The sequence below is a fragment of the Oryzias latipes genome, chromosome 1 (assembly GCF_053564925.1).
Source record: "Oryzias latipes strain Hd-rR chromosome 1, Olatipes_Hd-rR_3.1".
NCBI classification, from domain to species: Eukaryota; Metazoa; Chordata; class Actinopteri; order Beloniformes; family Adrianichthyidae; genus Oryzias; species Oryzias latipes.
The window spans coordinates 2,775,601-2,789,407 of record NC_136237.1 but is presented as its reverse complement, the minus strand read 5'-3'; the positions used below and the strand labels follow the sequence as shown (position 1 = coordinate 2,789,407).

The 13,807-nt window shown below is 45.9% G+C and overlaps 1 protein-coding gene across 11 annotated transcripts in view; it reads right to left on the bottom strand.

Annotated features, from left to right (window-relative positions):
- rgs12b (regulator of G protein signaling 12b) overlaps positions 1 to 13,807 on the bottom strand; it is a 77,405-nt gene that overhangs the window by 3,664 nt on the left and 59,934 nt on the right. For 4 of the 11 annotated variants that reach the window (XM_078953037.1, XM_078952830.1, XM_078953217.1 and 1 more), the window contains 12 exons: positions 9,125 to 9,291; positions 8,723 to 8,815; positions 6,910 to 7,053; positions 5,739 to 5,921; positions 5,509 to 5,662; positions 5,319 to 5,413; positions 4,093 to 4,284; positions 3,943 to 4,016; positions 3,712 to 3,838; positions 3,516 to 3,612; positions 1,128 to 1,201; positions 148 to 406 (listed from right to left, as the gene is read on the bottom strand). In XM_078953037.1, coding sequence (XP_078809163.1) covers positions 148 to 406; positions 1,128 to 1,201; positions 3,516 to 3,612; positions 3,712 to 3,838; positions 3,943 to 4,016; positions 4,093 to 4,284; positions 5,319 to 5,413; positions 5,509 to 5,662; positions 5,739 to 5,921; positions 6,910 to 7,053; positions 8,723 to 8,815; positions 9,125 to 9,291 — 1,659 coding nt within the window. The remainder of the gene's footprint in view (positions 1 to 147; positions 407 to 1,127; positions 1,202 to 3,515; positions 3,613 to 3,711; positions 3,839 to 3,942; positions 4,017 to 4,092; positions 4,285 to 5,318; positions 5,414 to 5,508; positions 5,663 to 5,738; positions 5,922 to 6,909; positions 7,054 to 8,722; positions 8,816 to 9,124; positions 9,292 to 13,807) is intronic. The other 7 variants (XM_078952908.1, XM_011480644.4, XM_078952949.1 and 4 more) reach the window with 7 other exon arrangements.

Below are 13,807 nucleotides of genomic sequence, written 5' to 3'. Positions count from 1 at the left end.
TCAAACAGGAAGGGTTCATTCAGGACGAGCAGAGGTGACACGTAGCTTGGAAAGCAGTCAGTGTGTCTGCAGTCCTGCAGACGGGCTCCCAGGTTAGTCTGATCACAGCAACACAAACATGACACAGGCAGGTCTTTCAGTCGTTACCTTCGGCTTCGTCTATGTTAATCTTTTTCTGCTTTCTTTTCTCCGGAGCCTTATGCAGAGGCACAGAGTGGTTGGGGAAGGGCTGGCGGCTCGACTCAATGCTGGGCAAAGCCTTGCCGTCTTCCCCATGTGGGTGAGCAGGACCAGCTTTCCTTGGTGACCTGTCGTCCCCCTGGGGGCCACAAGGAGATTGTAGCGGGCCGTTAGAGCCCTGACATGCAGGCACGGGGAACAGTGACAACAGCGGGAGCCGGCGCTGCTGATGGGGAGAAGGTTGAGACGTTTGACCATGGGGACCTGGTCTGCAGTCACATCAGAGGAACTAAGGACTCAGTGGAACACGGAGATGTTTGAAGACAGATGGGATGTTCCATTCAGACAGCCATGATGACTTTGTGTGCTAACACAAAGGCTCACACACAACATCAGAGAAGGTCACTGCTCCAAGCTGCACTACTGCAGAGCAAGCAGACCTGAAACAGAGCCCGCTAGACCACTACTGAAGGCAAAACCCCCACACAAGCACTATCAGCTCTACGGAGGAGACGCCCCTCCGCGGTCCCTCAGATCCACCACCCTGCTCTTTTCATCTTCTGCTTTTTCTTCTAGTGAATCCGGAACCACCTGATCCGTCTATCCGCTGGGAGAAGGGAGTGGGCAGCGGGGTGGTAGATCTCAGGGGCCGGGGGGGGTCGGACAGCCCTGCTCTACAGACACCACCCACAGGCCTACAGAGAAGCTCAGGAAGTCCTAAAGCCCAGCCCGCTCCACGACCGAAAGAGGCTTCAGGAAGGAGAGGAAAGCAGCAAACCAGAGAGAGACAGGTGTGTGGGACACCCAACAGGCATGTGTGACTGAAGAACAGCAGGAGAGACACTTAGTAGCGTGGCATCATGAACCAGACAGTGGAGACATTGGTGGGTTATGGAACATTCCAGAGCGGAGGAAAGAACCGCCAGAAGGAGATGGAGGAGTCTTACTGGTGCGGACTGGTTTCTGCCTGCAGAGGCTGGGAGGAGACTCCTGGGGGAAACCGCTTTCTGCTTGTCTGCTACTAAAAAAAAAGAGAAACAGATGCAACATTTGGAATGAGTGCCAACCTGCAGAGTAAACGCTGTTTGTCGGAGCTCTGCTGGAGCCAACAGTTACGCTGCGTTCTAGGCCTGAACCATAAATCGTGTTTTTATGGCCATATCAGCAGCAACACGCGCATCGCAAAAGACGGCAAAAACTCTGATAACGGTTACCTTGAATGTGCTAAAACAATCTTATGGCAGCTTGAAGCATTTAACGAATCAAAAAAATCCTTTTATGGATTTGACCAATCGGATGAAGCTCTTTCATGTTAGATGTTTGCCTCCCGTGTAGACGGGGGTCATATGGAGAGTTCTTTTTAAACCGCTGCAGTGAAATGGAAATGATGTATTTAGTTGTTTTGCTATCCGTTCATTTACCGCAAGTTATCACGTCATCGCAATTTTGATCACTAATATTAGTTATCTGTTATCTGTCACGGAGTTTTCGGACTGAAGGACACACATTTCTACGATGACAAGACTCGTCTGGAAAGTCTTTGCTTTATTTCAGAGCATCTGTTCCCATCATCAGCTGTAAATATCAGGGCCAACGCTTATCTCTGTTTGAAACTGAACAGTGTGTCACTGAACCGAATGGTGGGGAAAGACAATCTTCACTGCAAAACACGTGTTTTACCAATATTTATCATTGTATTACAATAGACCAGGCTTAGTAGAAGTCATCTAATGATTTTTCTCCATATTTGCTTATTGGTAAATTAAAGGATTTTCCTTAATTTTTAGATTTTTATCAATATAAACAATTTTCTATTTGGCCTTTTATTGGATGATTTCATCCATTACTTTATTGTGTTTGTGTGTGTGTGAATGGGAGGGGTTGTTGGCACTGTGTGGGTTTTACGTATATGGATATATATACTTTTGTGTGTAATGTCATGCTTTTGGTTTTTAAAATGCGATTATATTAGTTGGAAGAGTTGCTATACAAACCAAAGTTTGGTTTGTTTTGATTTGAAAACCACGACCCAAACACCAAGGTGTGGTGGGAAAAGTGAATTGTTGCGTTCATAAAGGCCGACTTAGAACAGTCCTTGCTAGGACTGCATGATATGAGGAAAACTCGCGATTTGCGATATTAGTGATCAATATTGCGATGACGATAAAACTGAAAAAATAGCAAAACAACTAAAGTCATCATATTTATTTCACTGCAACTGTTAATTGAAATAAGAGTCAAGACTCCGTCAGTTCCACTCCAAATAGCCCTCGTCTACTTAACAGGCAAACATCCAACATAAAGGGCTCCATCCGATTGGTCAATGATGTAAAGGAGTCCAGCCCATTGGTCAAATCCACAAAGGGATTTTTTTGATTTGTTAAATACTTCAAGCTGCCATAAGATTGTTTTGGCACATTCAAGGTTACCACTTGTCGCAATTTTCACCGTCTTTTGCGATACGGATATTGCACCGCTTGATATCGCGATGACACTAAATTTGCGATTTATTGCACAGGCCTAGCGTATACTTATATAGCGCTTTGCCGCCATCTTTAAGGCACACAGCACTTTACAGTCGCCCATTCACACACACACCCATGAGTTCACACACACCGCTGCCAAGCACTGGCGCCACCAGGAGCAACGCGGGGTTCAGTGTCTCTCCAAGGACGTTTTTACACATGGGTGGGGGCAGGGCAGGAACTGAACCTGCATTTTTGTAATAGGTCAGCTTTCAGCCCCTGTGGCGGGCTTGATGTGCCTTTTTTTCCTCCAAAAGCGGGCCTATTATTGAGACAAAACCACAACCGCTGTCATTGGAAGACACCTAATGAGGCTATTTCTTTAAATGCCAAAGATTGGATGTTCCTGTGTCATATTCATCACAACTTTCTGATAAGCAGTGAGCAACAACAGTCTTTAAACTGCCAACAAGTCTCTGTACATTATTTGTTGGTGAGAGAACAACTTCTAAATCTGGAAACATGATCTTGTGGGGTCCAGATGACCCCACAAGGGCTAAAAATGTCCTCCATGGCGTCATTTAGCCTGCACGATCTGCAGCTGGTCACAGGCCTCGGCACTCAGATCACCTCTAACTCCGTTGTCGGCGTGGAGCGACACATAGTTAGCATGTCAGAGGCACTTTTTCTAACAACAAAGGTGGCATTGAGTGTGGAGGAGGACCACACTGGTGGATTTCATGAGGATTTCCACTGACTGGTTCCAACCATCATTAGTCATCCCTGTTTTCCAGCCGTTTCTCCAAGAGTTTGACCTTTCCCCTTTTGTCTGCACCAATGGGAAAGAGCTAACTAGCTGAGCCGTCTCACCTTTTCCAACAGCATTTTCTGCAACATCTAGAACCACTCGAAGTCCATCCAGGTTAGAAATGGGCAGACCCAGATCCAAGGGTTCCGACTCGCCGCTCTGCACCGACACACACAAACACGGAGCGGTTAGGAGATGACAGCCGCGGCCGGCGCCGCCGCCGCCACTCGTGTCTGTCTGCAGCTGAGCAGGCCTTACGATCCGGGCCACCAAGCCGGACAGGTGCAGGCCGTACTTGGCCACCACAGGCCTGAGGACCTCCGTCACCGGCTTTGTTGGCTTGGCTTTTAGACCCACCGAGCGATTGATGGGGACCAGGTCAAGTCTGCGCAGGAAGAGAATGTCGTTAATCCTGGTCTTAGTCAGCAGCATCAGCCGAGTTTCAATCTAATTTTGAAATTCCAACAGAGTTGATCCTAAATCCAGTACCTGAACAGGGTCCGTTTTTCCAATCTCAGGTCTCTTGAACAGAGTGTCATGCAGTCTTGATCCAAAACTAGTGGCTAAGAAAGAGAAACCAGTCTCATTTCCCGTAGCGAGCTGAGGTTTTGCACATGCAGATGTGTTCACCGCTTGTACCTTCTCCCCTCCCACCAGGAAGAGGTCCACAGCTGCCAGGCTGATGCACAGCTTCTCGCAGAGCCCCTGCAGCAGGTCCCTGATGGACACCCCGGCCCTGAGCGGCACGGAGCAACAGGAGCCATCCGGCAGGCTTATGCTACACTGCCTCAAGGGGGCGCTGCTTCCCCCCTGCTCTGATGTTCCACCACCCTGCAGAACAAAGATGGGTGGGGTCAGAAAGACAGGAAATGACCTCCCACCAGTCGTCTCCTCAGCTCAACTCGGGAGGGATCATCACGAAAACAAAGGCAGGACTCGAACCCGTCGCTCCCATCCCGACAGGACAGCCCGGTACTTCCCGTTCTTTTAACAAGCATCAGCAAATCCGGAAAATGGTGTTTTGTGTGTCTTTAACGTGTTTTTGTGGCGTTTTTCTGATGACAGACGACACATATGAAGAAAGTTCAGCTTTTCTGAGTATTTCTTTACTCAAACTGTTGTCTACCAAGAGGAAAAAAAAGGCTGCTGGGAAAAGTCTGCAGCGGTGACGGAGATGCTATCGCCGGAGGGCAACGAGCTTTCAACAACGGGTGGGGGAAGAGGGGCGGGGTTTCTCTGTCCCAATGGGATTCTGATGCATTTCTGATGATCTCCTGCCGCGCTGCAAAAACTGACCTTTTGGCTAAAAACGGCATCGTCATAATTAAAAGACCGCTGGGTACGCTTTGAAAATAGATCCGAAAATGATCAAAGTGGAATTTCAAGTCGTCTATTTGGACATTTTAGCGAGGAAAGTGTGTTCCCAACCAGAGACAGGAAGCATTTCTCCCTTTTAAAGTCACTTCCTGCTTCTGTGTTTACACATATTTTTACATTTTAGACATTTATATTTGCTTTCTGATTCCATCTTCATACTTATGCAGATACTTGTTCTCACATAATATATCCACTTCTACTTCCCCTTTTGTTTTCTTTTTCTCTCATCTTCATTTCATTTATTTATTAGGTTATTTATAATTTAGTGTACGCAAATTGTTTATAAACCATCTCAAATAGGTTTTTCACTGAACATTTTAGTTTTGAATCAATAGTAAACAAAGATCCAGATCCTAAAATCTCCTCAACGACCCTCAGTGACGGCTGATAAGCGACATGCAGACGTCGCTCCTTCAGTTTTACTCCTAAAATCAAAAGCCTGCTTGGAGAACGGGCGCATGATCCTGAAAGCTCCGACCCGGACTGACCTCGTTCTTCCCTGAAGCCGACGTTCCCAGTTCCAGACTGGCTCCTGACGACAGCGAGCCCTGAGACTCGCGGCGGCCGTTACTGCCGGGGAAATCTGGAACGCCAAGGAAACGCCAAGTTTGAAACTTATCTATGAAAACCGGAGCAGACTCTGTCTTCAGAAGACAAAGGAAAGGAGGAAGGACTGACTGTAGTTGAAGTCCGCCAGCTCTCTTTTCTTGGGGCCCTTTCCGAAGCTCCTGTTGCGGGACCATGAAAAGAACATGCCTCTCCGGCGGTCTCCGGAGTCCTCCCTGCTGTCTTCGTTCAACGACCGACCGGATTTGCTCTTGGGTTTGTCCTCCTGTGGGACACGCAGAGTTCAAACCTGAGGGAACCTTGTGAAACTCCAGCCCCCAAACCTCCGGGCCGTGCTCGACCTTCTTGGGCGTGGAGAGGTTGGAGCGGTCGGAGCCGGTGGTGCTGTGCTTGGAGGTGGGGCTGCTGGGGACGTGATACGGATCGGGGAGCGGCCTGCCCTCCACCTCCGCCACCATGCACTCCTGGTACAGCAGGGACTTCAGGAAGCGGGTGTAGCTGTCGAACTTCATCAGGTTGAAAATCTAAAGAGACGACAAGCGAGGAAAAGATCTGAGGAGAACGGAGGGGGGGTTCAGGCAGACGTCAAGACAGGAGTCGACTAAAATGTGTCTGACAGGTGGATGTTCACTGATGGAACATGCAGGAATGAGTCCTGATCCACGAGACAGAAATCCGACATTCATCCAGACGGTGGTGCGGCAGAACAGATCTGAGGCACCAAAAGGAAACTCCCTTCCATCTTCTGCTCCTCTGTACTTTCCTTCTCCTTGTTGGAACAGTTAAAGAGTCAGGAGGACCTTTTTTCTGAATTGTACTGTTATTGAAGCTTAATAATGTTAATAAATGGTTTCAAAATAGTGTTTTAGTGGGCTGGATAAGCCTAAAATGAGGTTAAAAAAAAAGGTAATCGCTTTATAGTTTTCAAAATCAACATTACCAATTATAAAAACTTACTGATAAAGCTCAAAACGAGAAGCTGTTAACTACTGTTAGGGTCACCAGCTTTATCTATATCAGCAAAACGTTATCATCTTGTTGTCTGCAGCCAGATTCACGTCGTGTCTGAGAAACTTTTCCTGGCCTGGGAGTTCTGGACATGAGCTTCCTGTGACAAACACACCGCCTGATCTTCATTTACCTTTAAAGTCTACCATGCTGGAACGGAATGATTTTTGTGAGAGCCGTTGGTCCGGCAGCAACGGGACAACAGGTTTTCCTGAACCCGGGGGGCTTTCTCAAGCCTTAATGTGTGTGTGGACCTTGAAAAGGAGACGTGTGTGTGCGCACGTTCGATGGTGAAGTGAGGACATCCATCCCGCCTCGTGACTCTCTGTTCACATCCCTGAATGCGATAAGATGCAGAGAAGAACCGACCTTCTGTTTTATGGACCGGAGGTCCTGCTGATGCCCGCCTTGATTCTGTTTTTAAGGAGTGATGCTGAAACTGTCCTTCAGCCGCTTTCAGCAGCCCTGACTCCCCCGCCTGTGTGGGAGTTGGGGGAGTCGTACCTGCAGTTGCTGCTCCTTGAACATGTCGGGCTTTGGCGCATTGAGGATGTCATCTGCAAGCTGCGCCTGGCTGTCGATGTTGACCGGCGTGGTGGCCTTGCTGGACAGGAAGCTGTTGTAGATCTCTCTGGCCCGCTGAGTGAGCTGTTGGAGAATTGCAGTGCAGAATTGAGAGACCCTTACACAGTCCTAAAGGCCGGGCCACACGGCCGCCACGCGCAATCTGCACAGGTAAAAACTGGTCATGCGTGAAGTGAGAAAAGCTGTGGTCTTCAAGTGTACAGGCGTATCACGAATAAACCACGCAAAAATGGGATTTCTTCACTTTGACATTCAGAGCATTCTCATCATTGATATTAAGGCTCTTGCGGGGGGTTGGGGGTGGGGGTGCAGTGATGGCCCTTCACGGTGCGGGATGTTTTGATGCCGCCAGAGAGGTTTTTTGAGAGACTGCAGAGCTGATGCTGCCGCTGCCGGGGATCTCTGGTAAATGAAACGGCAGTTACATTTTTTTTTTTACCTCGGAGATCGACATTCAGAGCACTGAGCAGGAATCACACCGCGTCAGCACCATGGTCAGCACCCGCAGCGGGGCCATAGCGATGCTTTGTTTAATTAAACAGTGGGATACCCATAGTTCGCACCAGTTCTAAGTCAGCCTGCTGGTGGGGGGGTCTCCGCAGCTGGGGAGATCTGCAAGAAGGGCCCGCCGGCATCCACAGTCACGAGCGGGAGCCCCCTCCCCCTCAACTCGGTACAGGCTGCTGAAGGCTGAAAAATCGTCTTATTTACTTACCTGTCGCACAATACGGCAAACATGCATTAACCGTGTGTGATTATTGTGGCGTTTTTATGCAATTCATTAGTGATTCCAGCATCCATTATGTAACTTGAACCTGATATGTGCACCGTTTGCGCAATTTAAAGTTATACATCGGTGGTTAATGCGTGCAAAGTCCATTAGACATACGTGTAACAGTTGTGGAAAGCCATAAAATTTGCATATGCTTCTACCAAAAGTCGCGCACAATCGCGAAAGATTTACGTAATAAATGCGTATAAATATAATTCTAAACTTCTGCGAGCATCAAACTATGACGAAACGTCCAAAAGATCACACTCCAAAACCCCAAATCATGATCATCTTTTAAATCTAAAATCTTTTGTGCGTTATGAATTACTTATGAATTCATCAACACTTATTTTATTTTTTAAATCATAGTTTTTGTTACACAATACTAATAAATTCACAGGCAACTTCTTCAGGCACACCTGTTCACCCGCTCGTTAACATTCAATTCTCAACAGCCAATCACACGGCTGCGACTCGATGCATTTATGTGGACTTGGTCCAGACCAATGAGTTCTATCGCTAGAGGAGACATCACCTGGTTCCTCATGGGAGGAGAGCACCACCATCTTGGTGAGGTCCAGTCACTGCTGCAGTGCAGCATGTGAACACATTTCTTGCATAATACCAGTTCATTTTGCGGGTTTCAACTGTCAAAATCGGAGAAATGAGTCCACGAAGGAGGAAGGCAGAACATTTCACAGGTAAGTACTATCATTTTTTTCTTTTGATGCTGCAGGGGCTTCATTAATAGAACACATGTTGACATGTGTCAACATGTCCGTTGGGGTAAGTTCTTCATGTGTGGGGTATTAAAGAGGAGCACAGCTTTAGCGAAAGTCAGAAGTTGGAAAGGGATAGGTCCAGGTGTTTCTTTCTACAACTAAACATGGCAGTGGGTCAAATCGTACCCGCAGGAGGGTTCAATAAACAGCTTTTTGGCTTTTGTTTTGTGTTTGTTACCTGTTTGGCATCATTCTCAGGTAAGTGGCTGAAGAACTCACAGGCCTGCCAGAAGAGAATGTTCTCCTCACTGAACTCTTTCTTTAGAAACTCCTGCAGACAGAGATCAAACGTGGATTAGAAATGTACCCAAACCAAAACGTTTAAAATCTTTTGGTAAATTGCCTTTTGGTCTGAAGGGGGCGCTGTTAGCAAAGAATTGGTAAAGAGAGAGTGGGGGGGGGGGCTGTATTCAAATATCTGAAGGAAAAATCAAAAATCTCTACTTTTTTCAACTGAAAGCCTCCTAATCAATGAGAAAACGAGTTCTATTCCTTTTTTTAGTGTGATTGAATCAGTTTGCAGTGATAGAGGTTTGCTGCCCAGCGTCCGTCCGTCCGTCCGTCCGTCCGTGTGACGTACCGAGAAGTAGCGGATTCCCACGGGATCCTGCAGCAGCCTCTCGAAGCAGACGGCCCAGCTGGCCACCCTCCTCTCCGTGTGGCGCCGGTGACTCTGCACGCTGGGGAGGCTGGCGTTGCTGTTGAGGCTGTCGCTGCTGCAGCCCTGCAGCTCCGCGCTGTTCAGCTCTGTTCACACATTAGACACTATTGTTATTCCCTCAGTCCTAAACAATGCACACAGGTCAACACATCAACACAAACAAGGCTTCCAATTTGGGTTAAAAAAGTTGTTTAAATGGGTCAGAATCCATTTTTCTCTATGCAGTTAAGCAACTGGAGGAAACAGAAGAGATTCGTGATCCCAAACACCCCTGCAAGCAATTAACACGTCCTCCTCCTCTTCCTCCTCAATCTCCTCTTCCTCGTTTGGCTTTGAGTATGTGACAAAAGGAAAAAAAAAAAAAATCACATTTTGCTTTTTATTTTAGGTCTTTTTTTAAATACCAAATGTATATCAAAGCCGCAAGCAGCTACTTGCCCCCTCCCTCATTTTTAGAAGAATCAGTAGAAGTAACATTTTGATACCCACACCTGCATGTCTAACATGTTTATATTGTACGTCGTATCGTTTCGTTAAGCTTGAGCCGGCGAGTCACGTATCTCAGTGTCACAATGTTATGGTAACGCCGTTTTTGTAGGTCGCCACTCTCACGCTATTTAAAATCTACAACTTCTAAAACTGACCATTTTTTCCCACAAAAAGCTTCCCATCGATGCTCAAGGCGTTAGAAGGGTAACATTGAAATCTCTAGGTGGGGTTTTAAATTGGTAGAAGGTTCTAAAGGCCGTGTCACACAGCCACTACGTCCATTTGGAGGGAAATGTCAGTCTTTCGTTGTCCATGCGTGATCTACGTCAATCATGCGTGTTTCTTGCGTTCGTCATTCGTCGATGTGCTCAGATGGTTTTTGGTCTTTACGTGAATTCAGTTTTAAGCTGTTCAGAATTTTTGGTCGGTTGAGAATTATGCAGTTTACGCGAATTATTACATACATATCACTCAATTGTGCGTGATTTTTGCAAGATGCACACACAAATTTGTGTCTTTCCACGACCGTTCCATCTAACCTTATTTTCCTGCATGAACCACTATCTAACTTTTACATAACGTATACGCCGCACATATCACGTTCAAATTACGTAGTTGAAACACAACTCTCTAATAAATCGCATATAAACAGCACAATAATCAGACGAGACCCGGGCGCAGAGCAGGAGTGGAAAACGCTCCTCTGAGCCTCCCTTAGGGTTAGTGCCGGTGCAAAACCCATGCAGGGAGAGTCCAGCAGGTCCGAGCTTTAGCTTATGCGCCGAGAGACAAGTAAAAGGAGCGGGTCATAGAACCAGCAGTTCTCACAAGCAGAATTATGATGTCATTAAATGTGGTTTATTAAACATTCCATCCATTTCCTCCAAATCCCTCTTAGTCAACAAGTTCATTAATGATAACAACCTCAGTCTTTTAGCCTTAACAGAAACTTGGTTCCATCAGGATGACTATGTTAGATTGAATGAAGCAACCCCCCCCCCTTATGCTAACTATCAGAAATCCAGGATTTGTTGACATTGATGACCCCAGTGACTGTCTAGGAAAGGCTTTTGCAGCTTTATTAGATGATGTTGGTTTCACCCAAAGTGTGAATGAACCCACTCACTGTCATAAGCACACCCTGGATCTTGTTCTAACCCATGGGATAGAGATCAGCCAGCTGAGTGTCCTTCCTCTGAACCCCATCATTTCTGATCACTTTATGATTACCTTCCAGTTTATATTACAACATGCTACTGTCCCAGTGAGAAAGAAACAGCCTAGAAGAACTTTTTCTGACCGTTCTGTCTGAGTTTAAACACACAGTTCAACCAGCACTTAGTGATATTCTGAGAGTCCAGCTCCCATAGTATCAGTCCTAGTATAAATGACCACTTTGTTAATGATGCCTTACAAGCCCTCAGGAGTAAACCCTATGTTGTTGCCCCCCTGAAACCTAAGTATGTAAGACAAAACCAAGTAGCACCGTGGTTTAACGCTCATACACGTTCTCTTAAACAAGAAACCAGTAAGTTGGAAAGAGAATGGCGCCGCTCCGGTTCAGAGCAGTCTCTGAATACCTGGAAACATAGCCTATTAAATTATAAAAAAGCTCTGCGTAGAGCTAGAAGCCAGTACTATTCAACCTTAATATCAGAGAATGGAAATAATCCAAGGTTTCTTTTTAGAACTATTGCTAGATTAACTCGCAGTCAGAGCTCAGTAGAACCACATGTTCCTGATTCTCTCAACTCTGATGATTTTCTTACATTTTGCACGTAGTGGCAGTGTGACACGCCCTTTAGAACCTTCTACCAATTTAAAAAAATCACTTTTTTTAAGTGATTGGAACTATAATAAACACATTAAACACATTAATCTTTGCTGATAATTTACTTTTTCTGCTAGTCCTGTGTTCAGACGTCAAGGGCTTCTGGGGGAAACCTTTTATTACTGTTCTCCTTCACTCCCTCTACGCTGCACACACGCCCTCTTCTTACACACATGCGCGGATTCAGAAGCACACACACATCCTCATTCTACAACAGAAGTTTCTCGCGAGGAAAAACAACAAATTTACTGCGTTCTAATTATTCATTTCCATTGTATTCATTTCCTTTACAAGCGGTGTGCGTTCTTGAGTGCGCGACACGGCGGCCCGCCGGAGGTTTTTGCTTTGGGGGGGTTTATTACTGTTCTCCTTCACTCTGTAACACCAAACATGAACGCGCGCTCTTAGATTTACATGAATATCACTACATGTTTTGTTTGTTTGTGCAGCGCAACGTTACGTTATGTTCTTCATGCGTGTCAGGCTTCATGGCTACCAGAAAGGTGACAAAGTGTCTGCAGTCTGTTTATTACTGGGCAATATATAATATTCTGAAAAGATGTCTGTACCAGAGAGCACAGGTGAAACCTCACGTGCAGCTAGAGAGGGGTCCACTGCAGGAGAATCAACACTCACAGAGAGCTGGTGTGTTTGTTGGTGTGAGTCTCTGTATACTGAGAGCTAGATTCTACTGTTTTATCTTTTTTTGTATTGTTTCTCATATACTTTTTTAAACATCTGATACAGCGGACCCTCTTGGAGGGACGAGATATTGCAGGGGCTTATCCTGTTGTTTAAATGTTTCAATTAGAAAAAAAAATCTGTTTTTTTACGTCTGCACTAAAACTCACCCACAACACACTGCTTCCTCCTACACATGCAGCGCGCTGACACACACACACACCCACACACACACAGTTATTCTACAACACCTATATAGTTAGTTCGTTAGATAGGTAGTAGTTAGTTGTTACTGTTTTTTGTTAATAAAGAATACTGCGTTGTAATTGTATTAATTTGCGACGCGGCCATGGTGATCAAAAACCAACACCGTCACAGATCTATATGCCACCTTTAGGAAACATAATCAGGAAACAAAGCATTAATTTTTACTGTTATGCAGATGATACGCAGTTGTATTTATCCACTAAACCTGACCAGAATGAGGATATAGAGAAACTGAACGCCTGCATCAGTGACATCAAGACCTGGATGACAATTAATGACCTCCTCTCGAACCCAGAAAAAACTGAGGTCATTATACTTGGTCCTAAAAACCTCAGAGATGCTCTGTCTGCTCAGATAGTCTCCCTGGATGGCATAAGTATAGCCCCCAATTCCACAGTTAGAAACCTTGGGGTTTTATTTGACCAGGATTTATCATTTAAGGCTCACATATCTCAGGCATGTAGAACTGCCTTTTTTCACCTGTGGAATATTGCTAAGATCAGAAATATACTTTCTAGGAGTGATGCTGAAAAACTCATCCATGCATTTGTTACGTCGAGGCTGGATTACTGTAACTCCTTGTTAGCAGCGTGTCCTAAGAGTTCCTTAAGAAGTCTCCAGCTTGTTCAGAACGCAGCAGCTAGATTGTTAGCAGGAACTAGCAGAAGAGATCACATCACTCCTGTGTTAGTTTCACTTCACTGGATCCCAGTTGATTCCAGAATCAAGTTCAAGATCCTCCTGTTAACCTATAAGGCCTTACATGGACTGGCCCCGTCCTATATTAAGGACCTCATAGTCCCTTACCATCCAATGAGAACACTTCTCTCCCAAAATGCAGGACTGCTTGTGGTTCCTAGAATTAGTAAAAGTACGGTTGGAGGTAGAGCGTTTAGCCACCAAGCCCCTGTCTTATGGAATAAACTCCCAGCTCATATAAGAGAGGCCGACTCAGTTTCTACATTCAAAGCTAGACTGAAAACATTCATCTTTGGACAGGATTATCGTTCCTTCTGCTCCTACACCTGGCAGTGGATTCTGTCTCCGGCTCGTCTCGCGCACCCAGCCGCCCCCCCAACTCCATCTGGATGAAGCTCGTCTGCTGGACTTCAAACATGTGAGTTAGATAGTCTAATTCTTCTCTATGAGTTCTGGTAAATCGCCTGTCTGTCCTGGGGGAGGATCCCTACTTCATGTGGGCACCCCTGAGTAGGGTTGGGCGATGTCCCTTAAATTGGCAGTAGACGATGTTTGCAGTCAACCATCGGGATGAACAATGGTATCGTCAGGGGGGAGGGGTAATTTTTCGTTATTATATAATTATTATTCATTAT